General features: G+C 44.1%; 1 protein-coding gene across 1 annotated transcript; it reads right to left on the bottom strand.

The window, feature by feature from the left end:
- Nucleotides 1–6,533: 6,533 nt before the first annotated feature.
- LSM8 (LSM8 homolog, U6 small nuclear RNA associated) lies at nucleotides 6,534–13,286 on the bottom strand. Its single transcript, XM_084610266.1, has 4 exons — nucleotides 13,141–13,286; nucleotides 11,805–11,845; nucleotides 10,253–10,380; nucleotides 6,534–6,791 (listed from the first exon to the last, which is right to left on the bottom strand). Exons 1-4 carry the CDS (start codon nucleotides 13,169–13,171, stop codon nucleotides 6,701–6,703), a joined length of 291 nt encoding a protein of 96 aa, XP_084466392.1. The 5' UTR covers nucleotides 13,172–13,286; the 3' UTR covers nucleotides 6,534–6,700.
- Between the last annotated feature and the right edge of the window lie 376 nt (nucleotides 13,287–13,662).

Raw genomic sequence — 13,662 nt, 5'->3', positions numbered from 1 at the left:
TAACACATTGTATCAGGTTGTCTTAATGCTAATAATCGGTTGCTGTAGTATTTCTACAGCTGTCGAAGTACTCCTTCAGTGACCTGTATGGAAGGGTGGGGCTTAGTCCCGGAGCCTCCAAAAACAACACTGGACTGCCTCTGAATTCTGGAGGGGTGGGGGTTTTAACCCATTAGAAACGAACAAGAAGAGAAACTGCTAAAAGAAAATTATCAGGTAAGAAATGTCTCATTCTTTGCCTAGCCTGCCCTTTTGAAATCCAGGCACACATATGGATGGTAGCCATGTATCCATGCGTACCACACTGTTCCACCCTCCCCCAGGAGGCCTTTCCTGGGGCCTAGCACCAGCCCTCAGGAAGACTTGGAGAGTGAATGGGCAGCGAAAAGGGGTGGTGAGGGGCATGTACCTTATGCCTCCTTTGGCCCTGCAGAGATTTCCCCAGAGAAAATAATTCAGGTTATGGAACCTCCCACTCAACAATCTGGGGACAACCTCAGGCAGCAAGGATCCCTGGTAATGGAACTCTAGCAGCAGGTGTGTTATCAGGTGGCAGGCGCCAGAGCTGTTGTGGAAGCACAGAGCTTCTCCACAGATGGCCTCCAATAGAACCTTGGGTACTCTCAGGTTTGAGCCAGGTCCCATGGCCTATTCTGGTAGGGGGGCAACCCCACCTCCCTCATGGGATCTCTGTAAATGGCTGCTCACAGAGATTTCATCCTAATAAGCCATCTCCTTCTGGTTTTAGGTAATTGTATGCAGAGGCTAATTAGCTCTTAAGTATTTTGTGATTCTTTTATTTGAAACACATCATTTTATTTGAACACATCATTGTATTGTGAAAATCCCTTGTGTGACTTGGCATAGAAGCTGTTGTTGGGATTTTGTGCTAATGAGTTGTATAAATTTTTGCTGATTTATCTATACACTGGTTGTTATATAATTAGTGTCAGAAACACCTCTTAATTTTCTTGCTAAGATGTGCCACAAAGGCAGCTTGCTAAGTATTCTTTTAGAATCAACTTCTAGATTTTTAAACTGCATCATGGCAAATTCCTTTTTCAAAAATAGGTTGTACTCTCATAGGCTATAGCTATACAAATAAAATACCAGGAAAACTTCCTTTCACAAACTGTATCTGATCATGTCCATTAGTTTTTACCAGGAGCAAACATTTAAAAAAGCCCATCCAGCTTTTTGCTTTATTCAAGATGTAGTGCATTTTGTCCAAAGAACAAGCATGCTTTCTCTTTGTTATTCATTGGCAGAACTGTTGCTTGAGGGACACTTAAAGCTCATTCAAGTAGGGCTGCTGCAGAGACAGTAGTTAGACAACTCAATCCTGACTCTTGAGATTTGCAGGCAGCCACTTATAATTCATTACAAGGCTTTACAACTATGACTGCTTCCACACTGCTTTGCGCAAAGACTATAAATCTGGCCTACTTGTGGATCCTCCCCTTAGGCTGGGGGAGGTCCTTTAGCAGTGGGTGGGCAGAAGCCCGCTCACCTGCTGGATACCTGCTGGAGCAGATCGAGGGACGTGATCGTTCCCCTCTATTCGACATTGGTGAGGCCTCATCTGGAGTATTGTGTCCAGTTTTGGGCCCCACACTTCAAGAAGGATGTGGATAAATTGGAGAGAGTCCAGCGAAGGGCAACAAAAATGATTAGGGGTCTGGAACACATGAGTTATGAGGAGAGGCTGAGGGAGCTGGGATTGTTTAGCCTGCAGAAGAGAAGAATGAGGGGGGATTTGATAGCTGCTTTCAACTACCTGAAAGGGGGTTCCAAAGAGGATGGCTCTAGACTGTTCTCAATGGTAGCAGATGACAGAACGAGGAGTAATGGCCTCAAGTTGCAGTGGGGGAGGTTTAGATTGGATATTAGGAAAAACTTTTTCACTAGGAGGGTGGTGAAACACTGGAATGCGTTACCTAGGGAGGTGGTAGAATCTCCTTCCTTAGAGGTTTTTAAGGTCAGGCTTGACAAAGCCCTGGCTGGGATGATTTAACTGGGAATTGGTCCTGCTTCGAGCAGGGGGTTGGACTAGATGACCTTCTGGGGTCCCTTCCAACCCTGATATTCTATACCAACAAGACCCATGCCCAGCTGACCATCCCCTTCTTCTCTTTAGCCTCCCTATCTGCCTCAACTATCGCCATATTTGTCACACTACATATATATATATATGTATATATATATATAAATTGCCTGTTGTAAAAAGTTATATTTGCTTAAAAACACAATGCCATTGCTTTTTTATTACCTGTTGGCAGAAGGAGCTGAAGTTTCCAAACACTGGCTGCTGGAGCAGAGGTGTTGAGAGTCAGCATGAGCACCAGCCATAGCATTAGGGACTGCTGTTTACTGCTGCCATAGGGATAACAAAACTATTCAATCCATTGCCTCCAGAAGTTCATCTTTTTCCCATGCACAACTGAAAAATCAAGGGTGGATGCTTTGGGATCACTGCCTTTAAGAAGTAGCATTTTATAGCCCCAGATGCACTAAAAAAAATTGTTCCACTCCAAGGTTAAGCAGCACAACAAAGTGTGTCTATTACTGCTGAAACTGTTCAGTGTGTCCACGTTGTTGGTGTGCCCTGCACACTCTACAGCCATCACTGTATGTGTGCATAGAGGCACCTATTCTATAATTCTAGACACAGCTCTCTGGAACAGGCACAGAGCATCAGAGGAGGTTCTTTCTTGTCAATATGTTATCTAGGCAGATATATCATCAATGAATGTGTCTACATTAACCGCCTCTTCCAGATGTGTATATTTTGTCTGTAATTATGTATTCATTTACAAGGAACATTGTAAAGGTTGCTGCTGCACAATATTGTATCCTGCTCCTCTGATCCTTCTGGAACAAGAGATTTTGAAATGCATAAGGCAAAGTCAAACCTTTGGAAACTCAGATACAGTCTCAGCACGTCTCTCTTAAAAGAGTGTTAGGCACTATGAAAACAAAGGTTAGAGCATGAGGAAATGCAGAGTTAAGGGAATATTTCTCACACAAGACAACCACACAACCATAACTCTGCCCTTGTATGGCTACCAGGTTGACCTTATAACATCACAGTACTTTTCTTTCCCTAACGTAAGTTATAATTTCCCCTACGCCCAGCACCACTCCAACTACAGCGAAGGGAACCCAGGCATTCCTAAACTTTAGGTCTGATGGAGAACCAAGATCAGAGGAAAGCTTAGCACTGACACAAAGGCACTTAACTGGAAACTTCCAGAGCAATGGAACAGACTTGGCATGGAAGAACCTGCACTGATAGCACCAACCAGTTTTTGGCCAGAAAAGGCACTGAATTCCCCAGTACCTCACACACCCTGAGATAAAGGTTCAAATGACAGAACCAGCCTCTTTGGCACTGGAGATCTGGAAGTGAAACTAGACTTAGTGTTCTGACTCAAAACCCAATAATGGTGCTGGGCACATTAGGGACTTCTAAAGTTTCTTTTGCCTGAGGATTGGGGCCTGACTAGTGGATGGATCCAAAGAGCTGGCTTGTATGGCTTCTGTCATGAGGAAGGCCAGGAGTTAAATGTGCCTATCCTTTCAAGTCTAAGGCATGAAGACACAGCATGCCAAACAACAATCTAAGTGATGGCCTTCCCCATTGCACAGGAGACAAGGAGTACCAATGATACCACATGGACTTTTTTCAGATCTTTGGATGGAGCTCAGATTGTGAAGGATGGGAAGATACCTGTAATATTTTATGAATGATATTTCCATCTATTTGTGATTGTGTTGTTTGCTCTATGATTGTCAAATTAAACGATTAATTCATGCAGGATTTACTTACATGTTCACAGGAAAGGGAAGACAATAGCTTCAAATTGCCCCATTTACCAACACTTAAAAGGACAATGCAGGTGTCATCCCCCTAGAAATTTCTCTCTGACCATGCTGAGATCAATTGTATGGCTGGGGACCTGGGGTGGGGGGAGGGTTTCAACTTGTACCCAAGAGAGGTGATGCCTTCAGGCAGGAAACTGGAACAAACAACTTTGGGACTGAGAAACTGAGAGCTCTTGAAGCACAGAGGAGAGAGAGGGTCAGTGAGGAAGCAAACTAAACCCCAGTCCCCAGAGGTGGGGGTACTCAAGTGAAGGTAGGTCAACCTAAGCTTTGGGTAAGACCGACATACACTTAGATATTATGTTACATTAAAACTTTTTATCTTGCTATGCTCTGGTCCTACTATTATGATTAAACAATACTTTGCAGAAAAGGAAGAGGTGTTCAATAAATATTTCTGTTCTATATTTGAGGAAAAAACAGATTATGTCTCACCATATGGTGATAACACTCTTTCCAGTCCACTAGTATATCTGGAGGATGTTAAACAGAAGCTTCTAAAATCAGACATTTTAAAATCAGCAGGTCCAGACATCTTGCCTCCCAGAGTTTTAAAGGAGCTGGCTGAGGAGCTCTCTGGACTGTTACTGTTGATTTTCGATAAGTCTTGGAGCACTGGGGAAGTTCTAGAAAACTGGAAGAAAACTAATGTTGTGCCAGTTTTTAAAAAGGGTTAACAGGATGACTAGGGTAATTATAGGCCTGTCAACCTAACTTTGATCCCAGGAAAGATAATAAGAGCTGCTGATATGGGACTCAATTAATAATGAACTAAAGGAGGGTAATGTAACTAATGTAAATCAACATGGGTTTATGGAAAATGGATCCTGGCAGACTACCTTGATATCTTTTTTTGATGAGATTACAAGTTTGGTTGCTACATGTAATAGTGTTGATGTACTATACTTAGACTTTGGTAAGATGGCTGATTTGGTGCCATATGACATTTTGATTAAAAACTAGAACACTATAAAGTTAACATGGCACACATTACATGGATTAAAAATTAGCTAAATGGTCTCAAAATGTAACTGTAAGCGGGGAATCATCATCAAGAAGGTCTGTTTCCAGGAGGGTCCTGCAGGGATTAGATCTTGACCCCCACCCTATTTAATATCTTTATCAATGACCTAGAAGAAAAAATAAAATCACTGATAAAGTTTGCAGATGACACAAAAAAATTTAGGAGTGGTAAATAATGAAGAGGACAGGCCCTTGATTCAGAGCAATCTGGATCACTTGAGAAACTACGTACAAGCAAACAATATGTGTTTTAATACGGCTAGACATAAATGTATGCGTCTAGGAACAAAGAACGTAGGCCACACTTGCAAGGTAGGAGACTCTAACCTGGGAAGCAGCACTTCTGAAAAAATCTGGGGGTTGTAGTGGATAATCAGCTGAACATGAGCTTCCAGTCTGATGCTGTGGCTGAAAGATCTAATATGATCCTGGGATGCACAAACAGCTAAGTAGATGGATAACTCTTCAGACTGAGAAAATAATTTTAATACAGCTCTGGCGAGTCAGTTTTACCTGACTGATGTATGTAGCTATGATGTCTGTTTTCTGTGTATTGCACATTTAAATGTGTAAGGACTCTGCCTTTGTGCAGTAATTACTGCTACTGCGGCCTTTTCCAGCACAGGCACTCTAGCCTCCCTCGGTTTAGTGCATAGTTACATCTGCCCAATTTACGATATTTAGCTCCTATTTAGTGCTTTTGATCCATAATCTTAAAGAACTTTACAAAGATAAGTACATTCATTTAGTAATTGTACATGCAAATACACATGAAAAATGAATAATTTGTTCTACTCTGACATTAACCTGAGCCAGCAATATGTAAAAAACTAATGCTTAACAAAAATAAGTTACACATTAGCAAACAAACAATTCATTCTCTTTATTCAGCTCTTCCCCAAAGTTTAAGATGCAAGAGGGATTGTTTAGAGTACAGGACAAGAATAATTTTTGTTCTGGAACTTATCAGTCTTCCTTCCATCTGACTACTCTATTTAAGTGCCCTGTTCACAATGAATAGATCTCATTATTATAGTAGCCTAATGTGTGTTAGTGCAAGTGACAGAAAATCGTTTATTTTGCAAACTGATATTCACAAACACCACAGAGGTACACTGAAGTTATGAATGCTCTGGCATTTGTGAATTGGTGCAATGGCTGGAATGGTTTAATAAACAAAATACATTCAGATGTTTTGTGATTACCAGAAGAGTAACAGTCCCATTAACTTGATAAAAGCAAATTTGCAATACTTTGGAAACATGCATCATGAAGTCTCCACATATAGGTTAGTAAACAAGGATCCTAGTATTACGACTTTCTCTCCTGCACTCAAATCAGAACTATATTTGTCCAAAATGTGTCACTATTTGTAATACTGAAATATCACACATTAAAAAAAGCTACTTGTTGGCAGAAGTTAAACTGACTTGTGTTTTTGCAGTGTAATTTACAAATCAACACAGTAAAGCACACTTCACCTTTAAAAGTAGTGATTTATGTTTCTACTCCAAAAGTGGCATTCACGAGTAGTTTATGTCTGAAGTGTCAAGTCTGCCACTGAAATTAAATGCTAATGTTAGATGTAAGTTTACTTTGCAGTGAAATTATACAAGAGACTTCAATAAAATGTAGGTATTTTAATTTACATATCAAACTACAACACATTCACAAAATAAAGTGTGGGGCAACCAAGTTATAACAATTTGTAAAAATTCTTCATGCTGTTTTTTAAATAGTTCTATACAGCCAAAGTTTACAAAGTCCTTGTGCATCCTTGTGTTTCTCCTGTTCAGTGTGCTACTGAGTTCAAAGGTTCTGCTCGAATATTCCCCAAGTCAAGTGCTGAATCTGTCTCTTCATCAATTTCACCAATGACAGCACTATAAAGTAACAAAATAGATTAAATATCACTAGTAGAAATTGTCCCACTTTGAAACAAGATGGAAACCACAAATATGGTGACTTGCTATACCAGAATGAGGTCTGTGATTACAGAATTGCAAAACTTCAGTAATTTTTCCCCATAGATTTTATTTGGAGCAAAAAAATAAAATAAAATTGAACAATAAGTACATTCTGCAAACATTTGTCAATCTAGAAGCCTGAAAAGATATTATACATTTTGATGCTTCAACAACTTTGGATGAAATCTGTCTACTCCTAGTCACTAGAGCAGGGATTTGAATTTGGATCTCTCACATTCTAGGCAAGTGTCCTAACTACAAGGCGATAGAGTTATTCTCAAGGCAATGACTTCACCATGATTGTGTGTGAATAACCATGTACAGTCATTGAGCCAGGGAAAGAGTGAGAATGACTCTACAGCCTGGTAGTTGGGGCACTCACCTGGGATGTGACTCTGCAGGCTGGTAGTTGGGGCGCTTACCTGGGATGTGAGAGACTTAATTTCAAGTCCCTGCTTCAGTGACTAATTATTTACAAAAAGTGGAACAGTTTCAAGAGAGATTAAAGTATCCGATGAAGTGAGCTTTAGCTCACGAAAGCTTATGCTCTAATAAATTTGTTAGTCTCTAAGGTGCCACAAGTACTTTTTTTTTTTTTTTTAAACGGATGCAGACTAACACGGCTGCTACTCTGAAAAGAGAGATTAAGAAAGCCCTGTATCAGAATACTCCACTGCCCAGTGTCTAGGGCACTCTCCTGCAATGGGAGCAGTGATTTGAACCTGGGTCTGTCACATCCTAGGTAAGTAGCCTAAAGGTTATGAGGAAGGCATCACCACCACCTCCTCCAGCTATTTTGTGAATTCTTTTCTTTGGTAAAAAGGCCAGAAAAATAAAAATGATTTGTTTTTAATAGAAATCAAACATTTTGTTTGACATTACCAAAAATGTTTCAAATTTTTCAGTTTGGTTGAACCTATTTGTCAAACTCGACGCAAATAGTTTTGGTAGCCTCAAAACTGCATTTTTCGGCAAATAAACTGTTCATCTGAAACTTCATCCAGCTCTACTTAATTCTTCTTTTCCCTGATATTTACAGAATATTAAACGCTTAGGCTGCTCCTATCATGTTGACCAATATTATTTCCTTGTACTCCAGGATCTGTTGTTTCATCTTATACTTAGATTGGAAGCTCTTTGGGGCAGGATGGCCTTTTTTGTTGTGTGTGCACTATGGGGAGCTGGGCACTATGGTAATACAAATAAATAATAAGTCCTAAATCCACAAGTGAGAACTTATGTTACAATTTTTATTACAGGTCGTCAGGTCTGAAGCATACAACTCCCTTTCACTTCTAGGTCAGGGGTTCTCACAACAAATTATTTTGGTGGTCTCAGACTGTGGCCAACAACTCCTTCTGGTGGCTGCTCAGACACAGTTTCCTAAAATACTTAATTAACTTTAAGAAAAACAAACAAATATGCACGTATACATGTCCAAATCATTGCAATTCCTTTATGTAGGGTTTTGTTTTGTTTTTTGCAGACCCAATAATAAAAATAATGTATAGTTGTATTTTGGTGCCCCCGGCCCCTGCTGCCTCCCCAGGACTCTCTACCACCCCCCTGGACACTACTGCTCCCCTGCCGCATTGCCCCAAGCTCCCTTCCAGGGCCTCGCAACCCTGGCTCACCCTGCTCCTTGCCTCTTGACCATGGCGTGAAGCCCAGAGCCAGAGCCCCACATCTGGACCTGGGGCAGAGGGGGGCTGAAGCACAGAGCACCACCATCCTGGGTGGGTTGAAGCCCAGAGCCCACCACCAGTGGCCCACGGCTGAAGGGGGCAGGGTGGGGGCTGAAGCTCTCCCACAGAGTCCCATGGCTGAAGCCAAGCAGGGTGGGCTGAAGCTTGCCACCGGAGCCTTGGGCTGAAGCCAGGCAGGGGTTGGGGTGTGAAGCCTGCCCCCACAGTCCCACAATTGAAGATGGGGGGGGGGGGAAGGAGAGAAGAAGAGGGGGGCGGAAGCCTGCTCCAGGTCCTGCAGGGAGGGGCCACTGCTTTACCCCCTTCCCATCTCTGCCCAGGATGCTGTCGTGGTTGCATCTGAGAAACAATGCTCTAGGTTACCAGTTTCAATATGACTAAACCTGTTACTGACCAAAAACAACCTTCTGATGGCTATTCAGGGCCTTTGTAAAATGTCTTCCTCACTTCTAGTGATAAGTGTGCACATCTTCATCTAAGCTAGTGCTAACTGGAACACTTTTTGGCTGTTTCAGTAAGGGGTGCCAAAACTGGAGTGTCAAGGTTCCTCCCCCACTCTGAACTCTAGGGTACAGATGTGGGGACCTGCATGAAAAACCTCCTAAGCTTATCTTTACCAGCTTAGGTCAAAACTTCCCCAAGGTACAAAATATTACCCCCGTTATCCTTGGACTGGCCGCTACCACCACCAAACTAATACTGGTTACTGGGGAAGAGCTGTTTGGACGCGTCCTTCCCCCCAAAATACTTCCCAAAACCTTGCACCCCACTTCCTGGACAAGGTTTGGTAAAAAGCCTCACCAATTTGCCTAGGTGACTACAGACCCAGACCCTTGGATCTTAAGAACAATGAACAATCCTCCCAACACTTGCACCACCCCCTTTCCTGGGAAATGTTGGATAAAAAGCCTCACCAATTTGCATAGGTGACCACAGACCCAAACCCTTGGATCTGAGAACAATGAAAAAGCATTCAGTGTTTTACAAGAAGACTTTTAATAAAAATAGAAGTAAATAGAAATAAAGAAATCCCCCCTGTAAAATCAGGATGGTAGATATCTTACAGGGTAATTAGATTCAAAAAACATAGAGAACCCCTCTAGGCAAAACCTTAAGTTACAAAACAGATACACAGACAGAAATAGTTATTCTATTCAGCACAATTCTTTTCTCAGCCATTTAAAGAAATCATAATCTAACACATACCTAGCTAGATTACTTACTAAAAGTTCTAAGACTCCATTCCTGTTCTGCCCCTGGCCAAGACGACTACAGACAGACCCAGACCCTTTGTTTCTCTCCCTCCTCCCAGCTTTTGAAAGTATCTTGTCTCCTCATTGGTCATTTTGGTCAGGTGCCAGCGAGGTTACCTTTAGCTTCTTAACCGTTTACAGGTGAGAGGAGCTTTCCCCTGGCCAGGAGGGATTTCAAAGGGGTTTACCCTTCCCTTTATATTTATGACATGGAGTCTGAACTATTTTAGCCATTCTACAGATGTTTGCCCACTATGTCAAGGTTGAGGCAGGTTTGCTGTTACTGTCTGTTCTGAACCTGTGGATAAAGAGAATTTAGGGTTTCTAGGTTTATCAATCTGACATCTTGCATCATTACAGCTTTAAAACAGTTTTAACTAATTCTGATTTGTTTTAGAAAAGAATAAGATATACTTACACATTATCTCCTCGAACAATGTACAATCCCAATACTACTTGTTCAACTCCTTGTGAAGAACTGAACACTCGTTCATGGCTTTCATCCAAAATCAAGTTGATGGTCTGATCAAAACCTTTGAGGGTTCCCTGAAAAGCGCACAAAAAATTTAAGTGTTCCAATTATCTTTAAGTTTTTCATTTCAGCTCACAAGAATAATTCAGGCAGCAATATACTGTAGAAGAGATGATCAATCTAGATTTTACTCTGAGCTTTAAAGCTGAATAAACATGTACTGTTAGAGATTGGAACTTGATAGCAGACAGTCAGGTTAAGATGATTATCATGCACTATCACGTGTTACAAGTAACAGTTAAGATTACTGTAACTTAGTATTAGAGCAGTGGTTTTCAAACTTTTTTCTGGCAACCCAGTTGAAAAAAACTGTTGATGCCCACGACCCAACGGAGCTGGGGATGAGGGGTTTGGGAGGGGCTCAGAGCTTGGGCAGAGGGTTGGGGTACAGGGGTGAGGGCTGCGGGGTGGGGCCAGGGATGAGGGCTGCAGGGTGCAGGATGGGGATCTGAGTTGGGGGGCGGGCCTCAAGGCTGGGGCAAGGGTGCAGGAGGGGGTCTGGGCTGGGGTTGCAGGCTCTGGGGTGGGGCTGGAGATGAAGGGTTTGGGATGCAGGAAGGGGCTCTGAGGGCTCAGGGCTGGTGCAGAGGATTAAGGTGTGGGGTTGGGGCAGATGCTTCCCTTGGGTGGCCCCCGGTCAGGTCAGTGGCACAGCAGGGGTGCTAAGGCAGGCTTCCTGCCTGTCCTGTCACCACAGACCGCGCTGCACCCCAGAAGAAGCCAGCAGCAGCTCCAGCTCCTAGGCGGAGGTGTGCAAGCAGCTCCACACAGCTCTCGCCCACAGGCACTACCCCACCCCCAGCTCCCGACCAATGGGAGTGTGGAGCTGGTGCTCGGGGCATGGGCAGCGAGTGGAGCCCCGTGGCCCCCCCGCCTAGGAGCCGCACCTGCTGCTGGCTACTTCCGGGGCACAGCACGGCATCAGAACAGGTAGGGACAAGCCTGCCTTAGCTGGGCAGCACTGCCGACGGGACTTTTAACGGCCCAGGACTTTTTAACGGGCTGACCAGAACTGCCGCGACCCAGTGCCTTACATTCCGCGACCGAGTACTGGGTCACGACCCGCAGTTTGAAAACCACTCTATTAAAGGCAGTTACTTTTTTCAAATGTACTTTGTGCAGTTGATGGTCAATTAAAAATAGCGAATTTCCCCATTTCTGCTGTATATTTAGTTTTCCCTGTTTGTGTGGGTCTTTCATACCCCAACAATATTTGAAACTTGTTTTTAAATTGACAGGATTTTAAAAGTGATGTCTCTTTAAAAAAAAAGGTTATTTAGGCTCTGTAGGAAAGATGAACAATGTTCAAGATGAGCAGTTTCCATGCTTTGTTATTTGAGTGTGGCATCTGCCATTAGAAGGTTAATGCTCTAGTTATTTTTTAAAAACCCACATAATCCAAACAACACTATTTACATAGTACTAATTTTATATTCACCACAATCATTCTTCCATCAGAAGTAATTACTGCAACAGTACCTAACAGTACAGTCAAGGAAATGTTTAAAGAAAACATATTCACAGCTTGAAACAAGATGAAGGTGTTGTGTTCAACACAAATCTGTAGTATTAACTATGATTCAAGAGATTAACTTTGTGCCTTAAAAATTTCTTACTCAAAAAATTGTTAAAGAAATGTGTTAACTGACTGATGAAATCAACCTCTGAAATTAGCAGTGGTCTGGGGTAATATTTTTGTTCTGTCAAACCAGCATCACTGTGCTTTTCTTTGCAGGAGAGTAAAAAAATCAAAGCAGCAGACCCCCAAAAATATAGAGACAAGTATTTTCCTTTATCATCAGGACAGCCTCAGACAGCCTGTGCTGGCTCCCTAAAGCCTTTTAGATATCCCATCCCGTTACAGTTTCTGAGTCTGGGCTATTTATTTTGTTCACAGTCACAGAATTTAAGACCAGAATTGGATCATTAGATCATCTACTCTGACCTACATATCACATTTCACCCACTTACCCCCATACTGTCCACCATAACTTGTGTTGTTCTAAAATATACTACCCCAAAAAACCAACCAGTGTTGTGCTGAAGACATCAAGAGACGTAGAGTCCACCATATGCCTGGCTAGTTTGTGCCAATGGTAAATCACCCTCACTACTAAAAATGTACACCTTATTGTCAATTTGAATGTGCCTGGGCTCAGAGTAGTGCCCTGATCTGTCACAAAAGCTCATGCTCAAATAAATTGGCTAGTCTCTAAGGTGCTACAAGTCCTCCTTTTCTTTTTGCGAATACAGACTAACACGGCCTCTGAAACCTGTTCAGACCTGGCGTTTTCATCCACAGAGCTGGGGGCGGGGGGAGGTGGGTCACTATCATTAGCCCCAGTTTGCAGACAGGGAGACTGAGGCACACGCCATGAGGGACGTGACCTGCCCAAAGTCAACCAGCCGGGCAGCGGCAGACCCCAGAACCCAACCAGGTCTCCGGAGTCCCCGCTCAGTGCTCTGCCCCCTAGGCCACGCTGCCCCACGCCAGAGAGCACCGCAGGCAGAACCAGCCCAGCCCCCTCCCCGCAGAGCCCCACGGACCGGGAAGACCGTGGCCTCCATCCCCGCCCGGGCTGAGCCAGGGGGTGGGTGGGTGTTGGGGGCGGGTCCCACAAGCAGCAGCAGCCGCCACCGACCCCTTGAAGGCGGAGGGAGAGAGAGAGAGGCCACTGTAGACCCCACTCCGCCTCCCCACGGCTCCCCCGCCCTCCCTGCGCGGCTCGCGGCTCGCGACTCGCAGCAGCACACGTATCCCGGCGGAAGGATACGGTTGATGTAGTTCTCCAGCGCGGAAGTCATGGCGGCGAGGGCTCCGTTCCGCGCGCTACTTCCCAGCACCACCGGGGCCGGCAACCGGCTCTCGCGAGACTTCCCGCGCCGAACGTTCCGTGACGCCGCGGGCTTGACGCACTGCGCACGCGCAGGATTGGGAGGGGCTTGGGGGAGGTGTGTGTGGGGTCGGGTTTCCCCAGTGCGGCCGCCAGGGCTGTCCCGCGGCTACGACAACCCCCGGGCGGGGGGCGGGGCCAAGCATTGGCCCCTCCCTCAGACAGGTGGGACTGGAGGCTGAAGAAGGAGCAAGGTGAGTGCTCCCGGGGAGGGGGGGGACAGTGGTAGTGATGAGCTGCCAGAATCTTAACAACCGGGGCCCTGTAAAAAGTTCTGGTTTAAGGGGTGGGCCCTGGTATGTACTTTTTGTACCTCCAGGGTTACCATACGTCCGTATTTTCCCGGGAGGAATTTTTAAATTTTAAAAATTCCTCCCGGACGGCGATTTAAGAACCAAAAAG

The sequence above is a fragment of the Lepidochelys olivacea genome (genome assembly GCF_965140295.1).
Source record: "Lepidochelys olivacea isolate rLepOli2 genome assembly, chromosome: 1".
NCBI lineage: Eukaryota > Metazoa > Chordata > Testudines > Cheloniidae > Lepidochelys > Lepidochelys olivacea.
This window is presented reverse-complemented; position numbering and strand designations above follow the sequence as displayed.